Source organism: Bombina bombina, chromosome 5 (genome assembly GCF_027579735.1).
Source record: "Bombina bombina isolate aBomBom1 chromosome 5, aBomBom1.pri, whole genome shotgun sequence".
Lineage (NCBI taxonomy): Eukaryota > Metazoa > Chordata > Amphibia > Anura > Bombinatoridae > Bombina > Bombina bombina.
Window position 1 is genome coordinate 813,307,752 of NC_069503.1, and position 14,944 is coordinate 813,322,695.

General features: G+C 43.4%; 1 protein-coding gene across 1 annotated transcript in view; it reads right to left on the minus strand.

Annotated features, from left to right (window-relative positions):
• Positions 1-945: 945 nt before the first annotated feature.
• The window catches only part of LOC128660859 (serine/threonine-protein phosphatase 4 regulatory subunit 1), a 14,285-nt gene continuing 286 nt past the window's right edge, over positions 946-14,944 (minus strand). The window contains exon 2 of the mRNA XM_053714922.1: positions 946-2,013. Coding sequence (XP_053570897.1) covers positions 1,850-2,013 — 164 coding nt within the window. The 3' untranslated portion in view covers positions 946-1,849. The remainder of the gene's footprint in view (positions 2,014-14,944) is intronic.

Genomic DNA, 14,944 nt, shown 5'->3' on the forward strand with positions numbered 1-14,944 from the left:
ATGAGATTGACTACTCAGAACAAATAATAAGGGACCTCTATACCAAATTTTTGGGGACCTGGTCTGCCCTATGACATGGTGCTTTTCTGCCCAACACAGAAAGGTGCATTACAAATTATATACCAAGAATATTTTAAAGGGACATGAGACCCACATTTTGTTTCCTTTCATGATTAAGATAGAGCATACAATTTTAAACAACCTTCCAATTAACTACTATTTGCTTCACTCTCTTGTTATCCTTTGTAAAAAAAAACAGTAATGCACTGCTGTGAGCTAGCTGAAAGCCAATGACTAGAGGCCTATATGTGCAGCCACCAATCAGCTTCTTAGCCTACCTAGGTATACTTTTCAACAAAGGATACAAAGAAGCTGAGACAAGTTAGATATAAGAAAAATAAAAAGTTGTATGCTCGAACTATGGGAGAAAACCAAGACCCTGGTGGGATACTCAAGTGAACCTATTTGATCAACATTGATCAGAATAACTAAATTCAAAGAGTTTTCCATGTTAATATGATAATTACCTTAAAAGAACTTCTGTAATATTAGCTATCTATGTCCCACAAACCGATCATGAGGTCAGTGACTGATCTCATTGAGGTTACTCACCAAACAGATGACTTTAATTTTTTGAGGACAGTTAAAAGTGCAGAGGAAGCAGGTACAATAGCTATACAAGATAGAATATGAAGCACAGAGTATTTTCCTCTAGCCCAGGGCAGATTCCATACAAACTGACCACACCTGTACTGCATAGATAAGACAGAAAAACCAATTCATTATTGTTTTATACAGCTTACAAACTGTATCGTTGGATCCATTTGACAATGATTTTGGATACCCTTTAGCAACTAAGTGACTTGTTTTGCATAAATATTTCAAGTTAAATGATATAATGAATGACCAATAAAAAGTCACAGGGAGAAAAAAAAAAAAAAAGTATTGAAACGTATTATTAAATTTTATTCAGACAAGCAGATAAACCTGTATTACAACAGTTTTAAACAACATGATTAAACACTGCAGCACTCCAAGGAATGCAGGCAGATATGTACACATATATGAAGACAGCAAGTGATGCTCCTCATAGCTGATCATGATCAAGTTAAAAAAACCTGACTTGAAGTACATGAAACTAATACATTTCCTTCAGGTCTTGACCAGCATAAAAACAAATTAGGACAGAGGTACTTTACAGCAATGCTTGCCTATAAGTACAGCAATATGCTGCATTTAAGGATTAAAATCAGTTTCTAATGTAGTGTTAGCACTGAGCCCTTAAGAAAAAAAAATCTACATTTTTTTCTCAGTTTACACACATTCATAAAGAAAAGGAGAAAAAAAACAAAACTATTCACACATTAAGATAGTGCCAAGAAATACCTTTGAATAAAATCCCATTGCAATTAATACTGGAAATCTCATACAATGGTTACTGTAGGTTTTCACTGCAAGTAATGTCCCGTTTTTACCAAGAGAACGTCAAAAGACAATTTACAGTCTACTTGTAAAGTACACTCAGCTGAAAGTTTTCTTATGGCATAAAATGTAATGATCCCATATCAGCAGCCTCCTAAGTACCAGCTTTTGCAGTGAATATGTTAGAAAGAATAATTATAAAGAATGGAACAAAGAAAAAAAAAAAAGTAGAATCTTTATTCCCTCAGACATGTTAATCATCTGCCAATTCAAGTTTATCATAATCTCAGGAAGACAGGAGATTTAAGGCTTTGGTGGCATTCCTCTAGAGTTCTTTTATACTCTTCCCTTGTTGAGTAGCATAGGAATTAAAAAGTATTGACATAGCTGTCTTTTGTTTACATTAGGCCTTGGAAAGGTAAGCTGGTTAGTAGGTGGAAGAGGCAGTGCTCATGGCATCATCAGCAAGTTTGGTGCAAGCAGGGTGTATACTGGCAAAGTATTTGACATCACTGTCATAATCCATTTGTAGAGCCATGATGGTCTGCTCCACTGCTTCCTGGTGAGAAATGGCAGAAGTCAGGAAGTACTCTAAAAAAAAAAAAATAAGCAGAAAAAAAAACAAAAAAAAAAAAACACAAGCTGTAAAAACACAAAGGCACAATAAAAAATATACAAACAAACAGTTTTATCACTGAGAATTGTGTCCCAATGTCTGTACTACTTAAAGGGACAGTCTACACCAGAATTTTTATTGTTTTAAAAACAAAATTCATGCTTACCTGATAAATTTATTTCTCTTGTGGTGTATCCAGTCCACGGATTCATCCATTACTTGTGGGATATTCTCCTTCCCAACAGGAAGCTGCAAGAGAATCACCCACAGCAGAGCTGTCTATATAGCTGCTCCCCTAACTGCCACCTCCAGTCATTCGACCCAAGACAAGCAAGAGAAAGGAGAAACTATAGGGTGCAGTGGTGACTGTAGTTTAAAAATAAAAAACACCTGCCTTAAAATGACAGGGCGGGCGGTGGACTGGATACACCACAAGAGAAATAAATTTATCAGGTAAGCATAAATTTTGTTTTCTCTTGTAAGGTGTATCCAGTCCACGGATTTATCCATTACTTGTGGGATACCAATAGCAAAGCTATAGGACACGGATGAAGGGAGGGACAAGGCAGGCGCGTAAACGGAAGGCACCACTGCCTGTAAGACCTTTCTCCCAAAAATAGCCTCCGAAGAAGCAAAAGTATCAAATTTGTAGAATTTAGAAAAAGTATGAAGCGAAGACCAAGTCGCCGCCTTACAAATATGTTCAACAGAAGCCTCATTTTTAAAAGCCCATGTGGAAGCCACCGCTCTAGTGGAATGAGCTGTAATTCTTTCAGGAGGCTGCTGGCCAGCAGTCTCATAAGCTAAGCGGATTATACTTCTTAACTAAAAAGAAAGAGAAGTTGCGGAAGCCTTTTGGCCTTTCCTCTGTCCAGAGTAGACAACAAACAATGCAGATGTTTGACGAAAATCTTTAGTAGCTTTTAAATAAAACTTTAAAGCACGAACCACGTCAAGATTGTGTAATAGACGTTCCTTCTTTGAAGAAGGATTAAGACAAAGTGACGGAACAACAATCTCCTGATTGATATTCTTATTAGATACCACCTTAGGAAGAAACCCAGGTTTGGTACGCAAAACTACCTTATCTGCAAGGAAGATCAGATAAGGGGAATCACACTGTAAGGCAGATAACTCTGAAACTCTTCGAGCCGAAGAGATAGCTACCAAAAACAGAACTTTCCAAGATAAAAGCTTGATATCTATGGAATGTAGAGGTTCAAACTGAACCCCTTGAAGAACTTTAAAGAACTAAATTTAAACTCCATGGCGGAGCAACAGCTTTAAACACAGGCTTGATTCTAACTAAAGCCTGACAAAACGCCTGAACGTCTGGAACATCCGCCAGACGCTTGTGCAAAAGAATAGATAGAGCAGAAATCTGTCCCTTTAAGGAACTAGCTGACAATCCCTTCTCCAATCCTTCTTGGAGAAAAGATAATATCCTGGGAATCCTGACTTTACTCCATGAGTAACCCTTGGATTCACACCAATGAAGGTATTTACACCATATTTTATGATAGATTTCGAGCCTGAATTAAGGTATCAATGACCGACTCGGAGAAACCACGTTTTGATAAAATTAAGCGTTCAATCTCCAAGCAGTCAGACGCAGAGAAATTAGTTTTGGATGGTTGAAAGGACCCTGAAGTAGAAGGTCCTGCCTCAGCGGTAGAGACCATGGTGGAAGGGATGACATGCCCACCAGATCTGCATACCAAGTCCTGCGTGGCCACGCAGGTGCTATCAAAATTACCGAAGCTCTCTCCTGCTTGATCTTGGCAATCAGACGAGGGAGCAGAGGAAACGGTGGAAACACATAAGCCAGGTTGAAAGACCAAGGCGCTGCTAGAGCATCTATCAGCGCTGCCTTGGGATCCCTGGACCTGGATCCGTAACAAGGAAGCTTGGCGTTCTGACGAGACACCATGAGATCCAGTTCTGGTTTGCCCCAAAGTTGAATCAACTGTGCAAACACCTCCGGATGGAGTTCCCACTCCCCCGGATGAAAAGTCTGTCGACATAGAAAATCCGCCTCCCAGTTCTCTACTCCTGGGATATGGATAGCTGATAGATGGCAAGAGTGAACCTCTGCCCATAGAATTATCTTTGAAACCTCCAACATTGCCAGGGGGCTCCTTGTTCATCCCTGATGGTTGATATAGGCTACAGTCGTGATGTTGTCCGACTGAAATCTGATGAACCTGACCGCAGAAAGCTGAGGCCAAGCCTGAAGAGCATTGAATATCGCTCTTAATTCCAGAACGTTTATTGGAAGGAGAGCCTCCTCCTGAGTCCACGAGCCCTGAGCCTTCACGGAGTTCCAGACTGCACCCCAGCCCAGACGGCTGGCATCTGTCATTACTATAGTCCAATCTGGCCTACGGAAGCTCATCCCCTTGGACAGATGGACCTGAGATAGCCACCAGAGAAGAGAATCCCTGGTTTCTTGATCCAGATTTAGTAGAGGGGACAAATCTGTGTAATCCCCATTCCACTGACTGAGCATGCAAAGTTGCAGCGATCGGAGATGTAGACGGGCAAACGGTACTATGTCCATTGCCGCTACCATTAAACCGATTACTTCCATACACTGAGCCACTGAAGGACGAGAAGTGGAATAAAGAACACGGCAAGAGTCTAGAAGTTTTGACAATCTGGCCTTCGTTAGGTAAATCTTAATTTCTACCGAATCTGAGTCCCTAGGAATGAAACTTTTGTGAGAGGTGATAGAGAGCTCTTTTCTTCGTTCACCTTCCACCCATGGGACCTCAGAAATGCAAGAGCAATGTCCGTGTGGGACCTGACAACTTGAAAAGTCGACGCCTGTATCAGAATGTCGTCTAAGTAAAGGGCTACTGCTATACCCCGCGGCCTTAGGACCGCTAGAAGGGACCCTAGAACCTTTGTAAAGATTCTTGGTGCCATGGCCAACCCGAAGGGAAGAGCCACAAACTGGTAGTGCCTGTCTAGAAAGGCAAACCTGAGAAAACGATGATGATCTTTGTGTATCGGGATGTGAAGATAAGCATCCTTTAGGTCTACGGTAGTCATATATTGACCCTAATGGATCATAGGAAGGATGGTTCGAATAGTCTATCTTGAAGGATGGAACTCTGAGAAATTTGTTTAAGATCTTGAGATCTAAGATTGGTCTGAATGTTCCCTCTTTCTTGGGAACTACAAACACATTTGAATAGAAGCCCTGACCCTGTTCCTCCTGCGGAACTGGGTGGATCACTCCCATAATTAGGAGGTCTTGAACACAATGTAAGAATGCCTCTCTCTTTATCTGGTTTGCCAATAAAAGTGAGAGATGAAATCTCCCTTTTGGGGGAGAGGTTTTGAATTCCAAAAGATAACCCTTGGACACAATTTCCAATGCCCAAGGATCCTGAACATCTCTTGCCCAAGCCTGGGCGAAGAGAGAGAGTCTGCCCCCTACTAGATCCGTTTGCGGATCGGGGGCTGCTCCTTCATGCTGTTTTAGAGGCAGCAGCAGGCTTTTTGGCCTGTTTTCCCTTGTTCCAAGCCTGGTTAGGTCTCCAGACCGGCTTAGACTGGGCAAAAGTTCCCTCTTGTTTTGTGTTAGAGGAAGTTGAAGCTGCGCCACTCTTGAAGTTTCGAAAGGGCCAAAAACTAGACTTGGTCCTTAATTTGTTGTTGGACCTGTCCTGAGGAAGGGCGTGACCTTTTCCTCCAGTGATGTCAGAAATGATCTCCTTCAGTCCAGGACCGAATAGGGTCTGACCTTTGAAGGGAATGTAGAGAAGTTTAGACGTTGAAGTCAGGTCAGCTGACCAGGATTTAAGCCATAGCGCCCTACGCGCCTGAATAGCAAAACCTGAATTTTTAGCCGTTAGCTTGGTTAAATGAACAACGGCATCAGAAACAAATGAATTGGCTAGCTTAAGGGCCCTAAGCTTGTCAATAATATCTTCCAACGGGGTTTCAACCTGTAGAGCCTCCTCTAGGGACTCAAACCAGAAAGCCGCGGCAGCAGTGACTGGGGCAATGCATGCAAGAGGCTGGAGAATAAAACCTTGTTGAATAAAAATTTTCTTAAGGTAACCCTCTAATTTTTTATCCATTGGATCTAGAAAAGCACAACTGTCCTCAACAGGGATAGTGGTATGCTTAGCTAGAGTAGAAACTGCTCCCTCCACCTTAGGGACAGTCTGTCATAAGTCCAGTGTAGCGGCATCTATAGGAAACATCTTTTTAAAAACAGGAGGGGGAGAGAATGGTACACCTGGTCTATCCCATTCCTTAGTAATAATTTCAGAAAACCTTTTAGGAATTGGAAAAACATCAGTGTAAGTAGGTACTGCATAGTATTTATCCAATCTACATAATTTCTCTGGGACTACAATAGTGTCACAGTCATCCAGAGTTGCTAAAACCTCCCTGAGCAATACACGGAGGTGTTCAAGCTTAAATTTAAATGTAGACATATCAGAATCAGATTGAAGTATCTTCCCTGAATCAGAAAAATCACCCACAGATTGAAGCTCCCCTGCTTCAGCTTCAGTATAATGTGAGGGTGTATCAGACATAGCTACTAAAGCGTCAGAGAGCTCTGTATTAATTCTAGTCCCAGAGCTGTCTCGCTTTCCTTGCAATCCTGGCAGTTTAGATAATACCTCTGTAAGGGTATGATTCATAACCGCCGCCATGTCTTGCAAGGTATAGGCAATGGGCGCGCTAGATAAACTAGGCGTCCCATGAGCGGGATTTATAGGATCTGACAAGTGGGGAGAGTTAGCCGGCATAACTTCGTCCTTGTCAATTTCTTCTGGTGATAAATTTTTTAAAGCCAGAATATGGTCTTTATAATCTATAGTAAAATCAGTGCATTTGGTACACATTCTAAGAGGGGGTTCCACAATGGCTTCTAAACATAATGAACAATGAGTTTCCTCTATGTCAGACATGTTTAAACAGACTAGTAATGAGACCAGCAAGCTTGGAAAACACTTTAATAACTGTGAACAAGAAAAAAATAAAAACGGTACTGTGCCTTTAAGAGAAAAAAACAATCACAGAAACTGCAAAACAGTGAAAAAAGCAGTAAATCTTACGAAATTTTTACAGTGTGTATAATAGGCTAAAAGAGCATTGCATCCACTTGCAAATGGATGATTAACCCCTTAGTTTCAAAAACGGATCAAAAAACGATAAACGTTTTTAAACAGTCACAACCAACTGCCACAGCTCCACTGAGGCCCTACCTGCACATACGACTTTGGAAGGCACAAAAACCCTTTAGAGAGGTCCTAAATGTTCAGGGGACTACTTCAGGGAAGCTGGATGTCTAAACCTGCAAAAACTAATGCGCAATTTAGGCGTGAAAATAGGCCCCTCCCAACCTGTACTCACAGTGAGAGGGCCTTAAATAACTATCCCTAGGCAAAATCTAGCCAGCCATGTGGAAAAAACTGGGCCCCAGAATAAAGTTTTATCACCAATATGTAATAAACGTTTATACACTTCAAGCAAACGTTATATCTATACAGTAATGTGAGTAAATAATAAAAATATTACCCTTTACAGCAAGCATGATACCAGTTGTTATTAAATCACTGTAATCAGGCTTACCTTAAATAAATCCGGTATTGTCAGCGTTTTCTAGCATATTCATTTCTCTAGAAAAATTTAAAACTGCACATACCTCAGAGAAGGAGACCCTGCACGCTATTCCCCCAGCTGAAGTTACCTCATCTCTTCAGTTATGTGTGAGAACAGCAATGGATCTTAGTTACAACCTGCTAAGATCATCAAAGACCACAATCAGACTCTTCTTCAACGTTCTGCCTGAGGCTAAAACAGTACAACTCCACTACATTAGTGCACCACATCTGTCTAGCTACTTCCCTTGTCGAGAGCTGCAAGAGAATGACTGGGGGTGGCAGTTAGGGGAGGAGCTATATAGACAGCTCTGCTGTGGGTGATCCTCTTGCAGCTTCCTGTTGGGAAAGAGAATATCCCACAAGTAATGGATGAATCCGTGGACTGGATACACCTTACAAGAGATAGATAATTCCTTTATTACCCATTCCCCAGTTTTGCATAACCAACACAGTTATATTAATATACTTTGTACCTCTGTGATTATCTTGTAGCTAAGCCTCTGCAAACTGCCCCTTTATTTCAGTTCTTTCGACAGATTTGCAGTTTAGCCAATCAGTGCCTGCTCCCAGATAACACTGTGCATGTGCACGTGAAGTTATCTATATGAAATACATGAACTAACACCCTCTAGTGGTGAAAAACTGTTAAAATGCATTCTGAAAAGAGGTGGCCTTCAAGGTCTAAGAAATTAGCACATGAACCTCCTAGGTTAAGCTTTCAACTAAGAATAGAAAGAGAACAAAGCAAAATTTGTGATAGAAGTAAATTGGAAAATTGTTTAAAATTACATGCATCTGAATCATGAAAGTTTATTTTGGCCTAGACTGACCCTTTAAGTTTTGGCAATTCTACATACACTGTATATGTTTATAACAACCTCAAAAAAGAAAATTTACAGGAAAATACAAAAAAAAAAAAAAAAAATTATACAAAAAAAAAAAACAAAACAACAAAAAACAAATTATGCTTACTTGATAATTTCCATCGAAGGGAGGAGAGTCCACGGCTTCATTCATTACTGTTGGGAATTAAGAACCTGGCCACCAGGAGGCAGCAGACACACCCCAGCCAAAGGCTTAAATACCTCCCCCATCCCCTAGTCATTCTGCCGAGGGAACAAGGAACAGTAGGAGAAATATCAGGGTATAAATGGTGCCAGAAGACAATAAAATTAAGGTCCGCCCATCGGAGATACGGGCGGGAGCCGTGGACTCTCCTCCCCTCGATGGAAATTAAATTATCAGGTAAGCATAATTTATGTTTTCCATCTAAAGGGGAGGAGAGTCCACTGCTTCATTCATTACTGTTGAGAACATATACCCAAGCTCTAGAGGACACTGAATGAAACTGGGAGGGTAAAAGGCGGACCCCTACGCTGAGGGCACCACAGCCTGCAAAACCTCTCTCCCAAAAACGGCTTCCACAGAAGTAAAAAAGTCAAATTTGTGAAACTTTGTAAAAGTGTGTAAGGAGGACCAGGTAGCCGACTTACAAATTTGCTCTATACAGGCCTCATTCTTGAAGGCCCAAGAAGAATCCACAGCTCTAGTTGAATGAGCTGTGATCCTCTGAGGAGGCTTATGTCCCGCTGTCTCATAGGTCAAGCGAATCAAGCTCCTCAACCAAAAGGACAAAAAAGTAGAAGAGGCTCTCTGCCCCTTGTGCTTCCCTGAATACACAACAAAAAGAGATGTAGACTGTCTGAAATCCTTCATAGCCTGCAGATAAAACTTCAGAGCACAAACCACATCCAGATTATGAAGTAACCTCTCCTTAGTGGAAGAAGGGTTAGGACACAAAGGAACAACTATTTCCTGATTGATGTTACGGTTAGAAACCACCTTGGGAAGAAACCCCAAACCAGTAGGAAGCACAGCCTTATCCGCATGAAAAACCAGATAAGGTGGCTTACATAGCAAAGTAGCCAGCTCAGATACTCTGCGTGTCGACGCAATGGCCAACAGGAAGAGAACCTTCCAGGACAGAATCTTAATGTCAATGGAATGCATAGGCTCAAACGGAACCCTCTGCAAAACCTTAAGGACCAAATTTAAGCTCCATGAGGGAGCAGACTGTCTAAAGACAGGCCTGATTCTAGACAGTACCTAAACAAAGGATTAAATGTCAGGGAGCTCAGCGAGTCTCCTATGCAACAAGACTGACAATGCAGAAATCTGTCCCTTTAAGGAACTAGCGGCAAGACCCTTCTCCAAACCATCTTGAAGAAAGGACAGAATCCTGGATCCCTTTATCTTATGCTAAGGCTATCCATGCTTCTCACACCAAGACAAGGAAGTCCTCCACACCTTATGATAGATGCTACGAGTGACTGGCTTCCTTGCCTGAATTAGTGTATCAATCACACATTCCGAAAAGCCTCTCTTGGCCAAATCTAGGCGTTAAATCTCCACACAGTCAGCCTCAGAGAAACGAGATTTTGATGTTGAAAGGGTCCCTGTTCCAGCAGATCCCTGCGCCAGGGTAAACTACACGGCGGAAAGGATGACATCCCCACCAGATCCGCAAACCACGTCCTCCGCGGCCACGATGGAGCAATCAGAATGGCCGAAGCTCGCTCCCGTTTGATGCATGCCACTACACAAGAAGCTCTGCCTGGGGATCCCTGGACCTCGACCCGTATCGGGGTAGCCTGCAATTAAGTCTGGATGCCATGAGGTCTATGTCCGGCGTTCCCCACCTGAAACAAATCTCCGCAAACACTTCAGGGTGAAGAGACCATTCCCCCGGTTGGAAAGATTGCCTGCTGAGAAAGTCTGCTTCCCAGTTGTCCACACCTAGAATGTGAATCGCTGAGAGCGAGCATGTGTGGGACTCCTCCCACTCCAAGATCTGAGACACCTCCCTCATAGCTAGGGAGCTCCTCGTACCCCCCTGATGGTTGATGTAAGCCACCGAGGTAATGTCGGTCTGGAACCAGATGAAGCTGAAAGACCCCAGAAGAGGCCATGCCTTCAGAGCAATGCAAATTGCTCGGAGTTCCAGAATATTTATCAGAAGGAGACACTCCTCCCGGGACCATTTTCCTTGTGCCATCCTGGCACCCCAAACAGCTCCCCATCCTGCCAGACTCGCGTCTGTGGTCACAATCTCCCAAGACAGTCTCAAGAAGGATGTCCCCATGGACAGTTGCTACAGATGGATCCACCAAGAGAGGGAGTCCATGGTCCGAGCATCCATGGATATCTGCTAAGATAGAACTGAATGATCGCAGTTCCACTGTCTCAACATGCACAATTGAAGAGGTCCGAGATGGAACCTGGCGAATGGAATGACGTCTATGCTTGAGACCATGAGTCCGATCACCTCCATACACTGAGCCAACGAGGGGCTTGAGGAGGACTAAAGAGCAAGACAAGAGGAAGCAATCTTCCTGCGTCGACGGTCTGTGAGAAAAAATTTCATGGACATAGAGTCTATTATCGTACCCAGGAACTCCACCCTGTTACTGGGAATCAGGGAACTCTTTCCTGAGTTGATCTTCCAACCGTGAGCTTGGAGCAAAAGAAGAAGAGCCCTTGAATGATCCTCTGCGATACTGAGTGACAGCGCCTGGACTAAGATGTCGTCCAGATAGGGCGCCACAGCAATGCCTCTGGCTCTGGCCACCGCAAGAAGCACCCCCAGAACCTTCGTGAAAACTCTCTGGGCCGTCGCCAGACCAAAAGGAAGGGCCACAAACTGGAAGTGTTGTTCCAGAAACGCAAATCTCAGGAACTTGAAGGGGTCCCTGTGGAACACTCAGAAACTTGTTCAAACACTTTAGGTCCAGAATCAGGCATAACGTGCCCTACTTCTTTGGAACCACAAAAAGAATTGTATAGTACCCGAGACCCCTTTCTGCTTGGGGTACTGGTACGACACCTAGAGAGGAGAGATCTACCACACATTCTAGAAAGGCTTCTCTCTTTTCCGGTCTTGTAGACAGGTTTGATAGAAGGAATCTGCCCCTGGGTGGATGGGATCTGAACCCTATCCTGTAGCCCTGAGCAACAATGTCCAGAACCCAAGGGTTCTGAACGTCCTGTAACCATGCTTCTGAGAAGAGAGATAATCTGCCCCCTACTTGGTCCAGAGACCGGTTGGGGGCCGCCCATTCATGCCGATTTTGTCTCGGTGGGCTTCTTGCTCTGCTTAGACTTGTTCCAAGAATGAGCCGGTTTCCAAGTACCCTTGGACTGGTCTGCTTTTGCGGCGGTCTGCTTTTGCGGCGGGCTGCTGGCGCTGGGCCTTGTCTGCACGAAAGGGATGAAAAGTAGATCCTTTAGGCCTAGCCCTTTTATCCTGTGGTAGGAAAGCTTCCTTGCCTCCCGTAACCGTGGATATGATCGAATCCAATCCTGGCCCAAACAGAATATTTCCTTGAAAAGGCAGCGACAACAGCCTCGATTTAGAGGTCATGTCCGCAGACCAAGACTTAAGCCACAGAGCCCTGTGAGCTAAAACGGAAAAACCTGACACCTTAGCGTTCAGCGTTATAATCTTGTCCTGTATCTCGTCAATGGAAGTCTCCCCCTCGACCATTTCACACAGGGATTCACACCAATATGTTGCAGTTCCGGCAACCGCAGCTACCGGCTGAAAAACAAACCCCGTATGTTGAAACATTTTCCTTTACAGGTTTTCTAACTTTTTATCCATGGGCTCTTTAAATGACAAACTATCCTCCAGGGGAATAGTAGCCCGCTTTGCGAGCATGGAGATAGCACCATCCACCTACCCCACAGCTCCAACTGAGAGTCTGGGACGGGGAACAGTTTCTTAAAGGAAGAAGGGGAAAAGGAAGAACCTAATTGCTCCCATTCATTCTAAATAATATTTGCCATCTTAACAGGAACCGGGAAGGCCTGAGGCACCACCCTGACCTCTACTAAACAAAATGATATTGCGCTTAACTTTCTGTACCTGTATTTTGTTGTTTGTAATATTATACGTATATTCTTAATTTATATATACTGGTACTGCCTTCAAAATTTACAAGAAATTAATGCTTTCAAAGACAATTAATATTTACAACAATAAAATAAGTGAAAAACAAGTGAAAAACAATGAATGCTTCAGATTATAACACTGTTACAAATTTGTCTTATTTAGAAACAGTAATAGTGATGCCTTAGTGTGGAGTCGTTTGTTTTCTGCTCCACATTTGAATCAAAGGACTGCAATAATAAAATGCTGGTACACTGATCTATTAAAATAAACAACACCACTGTAGTGAATGTCCAGTTTACCCTTTAGCAATAATCCGTTAGGATAACGAAATTTAATGTACCCTTTCTGTTGTAATCAGTACCTTTAAAACAGTGTCTAAAGATCTGTTAATTGGTTTCTTGTTGGTATGAATTAAAACCACTTTTCCCCGTGTGTAGGGCTGGTCTCTCCCGGTGCTGCTTCAAATCAGTCAAAAAGATCCTTGACTTATTGCATAACCATATGTAAGAAAAAAGAAAGAGAAGCGCACCCAGAGTACGATTCAAGTGAAGATTTATTAACATAAAACTCACACTGTTGCACTTACTGGATTAAAAACAATGATAGGCATTTTCATATAGTTTAGATGTCCTTGTGTGCGCTGGAACAAAAGGTGACAAGAAGTTCCCACACGCCGGCTCAGGTAGCTGCAAGGCGTCCGGACTGCCCTCTGCCGGTACCACAATAGCCGTCCCCAAAGGTATACAGGAATAATGTCCTTTTCCTCGACGCGTTTCCCCCGAACCACGGTCGGGCTTTATCAAGAGGTAAATATGTGCTTACCACCCTGACCTCATATACTTTATCAAGCTTAGGAATCTCAGGTTCTTCTGGAAGTTTCGGTTCCGGAACCTCCAGAGTAGCAATCACTTGTTTCAGCAAATAGCGCAAAATTTCCATCCTAAACCTAAAGTCAGGCTCCTCCGCCGCCGGAGGTTTAGATGACACGAACTCTGACCCAGAAGGGGCCTCTTCCGAAGAGTCGGAGTGGGCCTCGTCATCGTATAACGCCTCAGAATTATCCTCAGGCGTAGACAACCCCTGGGCCGAGCCGCCATGGTACGCCTTAAGCTTGCGCTTAGCAGAACATGGTAAGGCATGGATCACTTTCAATACCGCCGTTTGCAGTTGATCCAGAAAATCTGAGGGCCAACGAATCTCTCCAGCAGGAGTAATGGTTGGACCCTGGGGCGCTGCATGTGCAATAGGAGATGGATGCAGGGAATGCAAGTCACGGGGAACCCTCAGAGGTGGATGGCTCAGTAGTACTAGACATCCGTTTGGTCTTAGATGTCGTAACATTATTAAGGCATGTGGAACATAGTTGAGCAGGCTGTTCTACCAGAACCTCTTCACAATAAACACAGGAATGAGACCTAGTTAAAGAGGGCGAGCCCACTAAAGCGTCAGAGCCCTCCATAGATTGCGCCGATATTAAGGACTAGATTAACTTAATAAATAGGCACCTTTATAACCTCTAATGGCTGGGGCACTCACCACCTCCTATGACCTGGACTACAGAATCCATTTTGTCTCCTGCGCCACTGATCAACAGAGGAAGTAGATAGCCACACCCGGTCACATGGAATGCCCGGCAGGAACCACCCCTGCCTAAGGAGAAAACGCGTCAAAAAAGAGCTGCGCCATACTCCAGTAAGTCACCTGAAAGTTCCACACATTGCCAGAGCCTCATCTCGCACATAACGCAGCAATGACACAGTAAACAATATCATGTATAAACCTCCCTGTTCAATAATCCCCTTTCCAGGAATATTAAACCTTGATTCTTTTAAAAGATAAAAAGGCGTCACACTGTGACCCTGTGTGTTATTCTATAATAAAAATGAAACAATCTTGCCAGAATCTACGCCGTGGAACAGGAACACGGCCCTTCAAGTGTGACAGGTTAGTAGCCTCGCTCCTGACATGGACTTGAGTGTAAAAAGCAGGCAGCGAAATGCGTCAACGCTGATTGCTTGTGGAGCTGTTAATATGAGTCGGGATGGGTTCACAGAAAGACTCTCCCTGCATCTCCGGACTCTAACTTTCATCCAGGCTCTCACTGAGAGGTTGACAGGACTAAAAACTCCAGTCCCATTCCGAAGAGTACTACCCTCCATAAGAGACTACTCCGATCTTCGGCACTTCTCTGCCGTCCTCCTGTGATGAAAGGCGGCAAAGAATGACTGGGGGATGAGTAAGGTATTTAAGCCTTTGGCTGGGGTGTCTTTGCCTCCTCCTGGTGGCCAGGTTCTTAATTCCCAACAGTAATGAATGAAGCAGTGG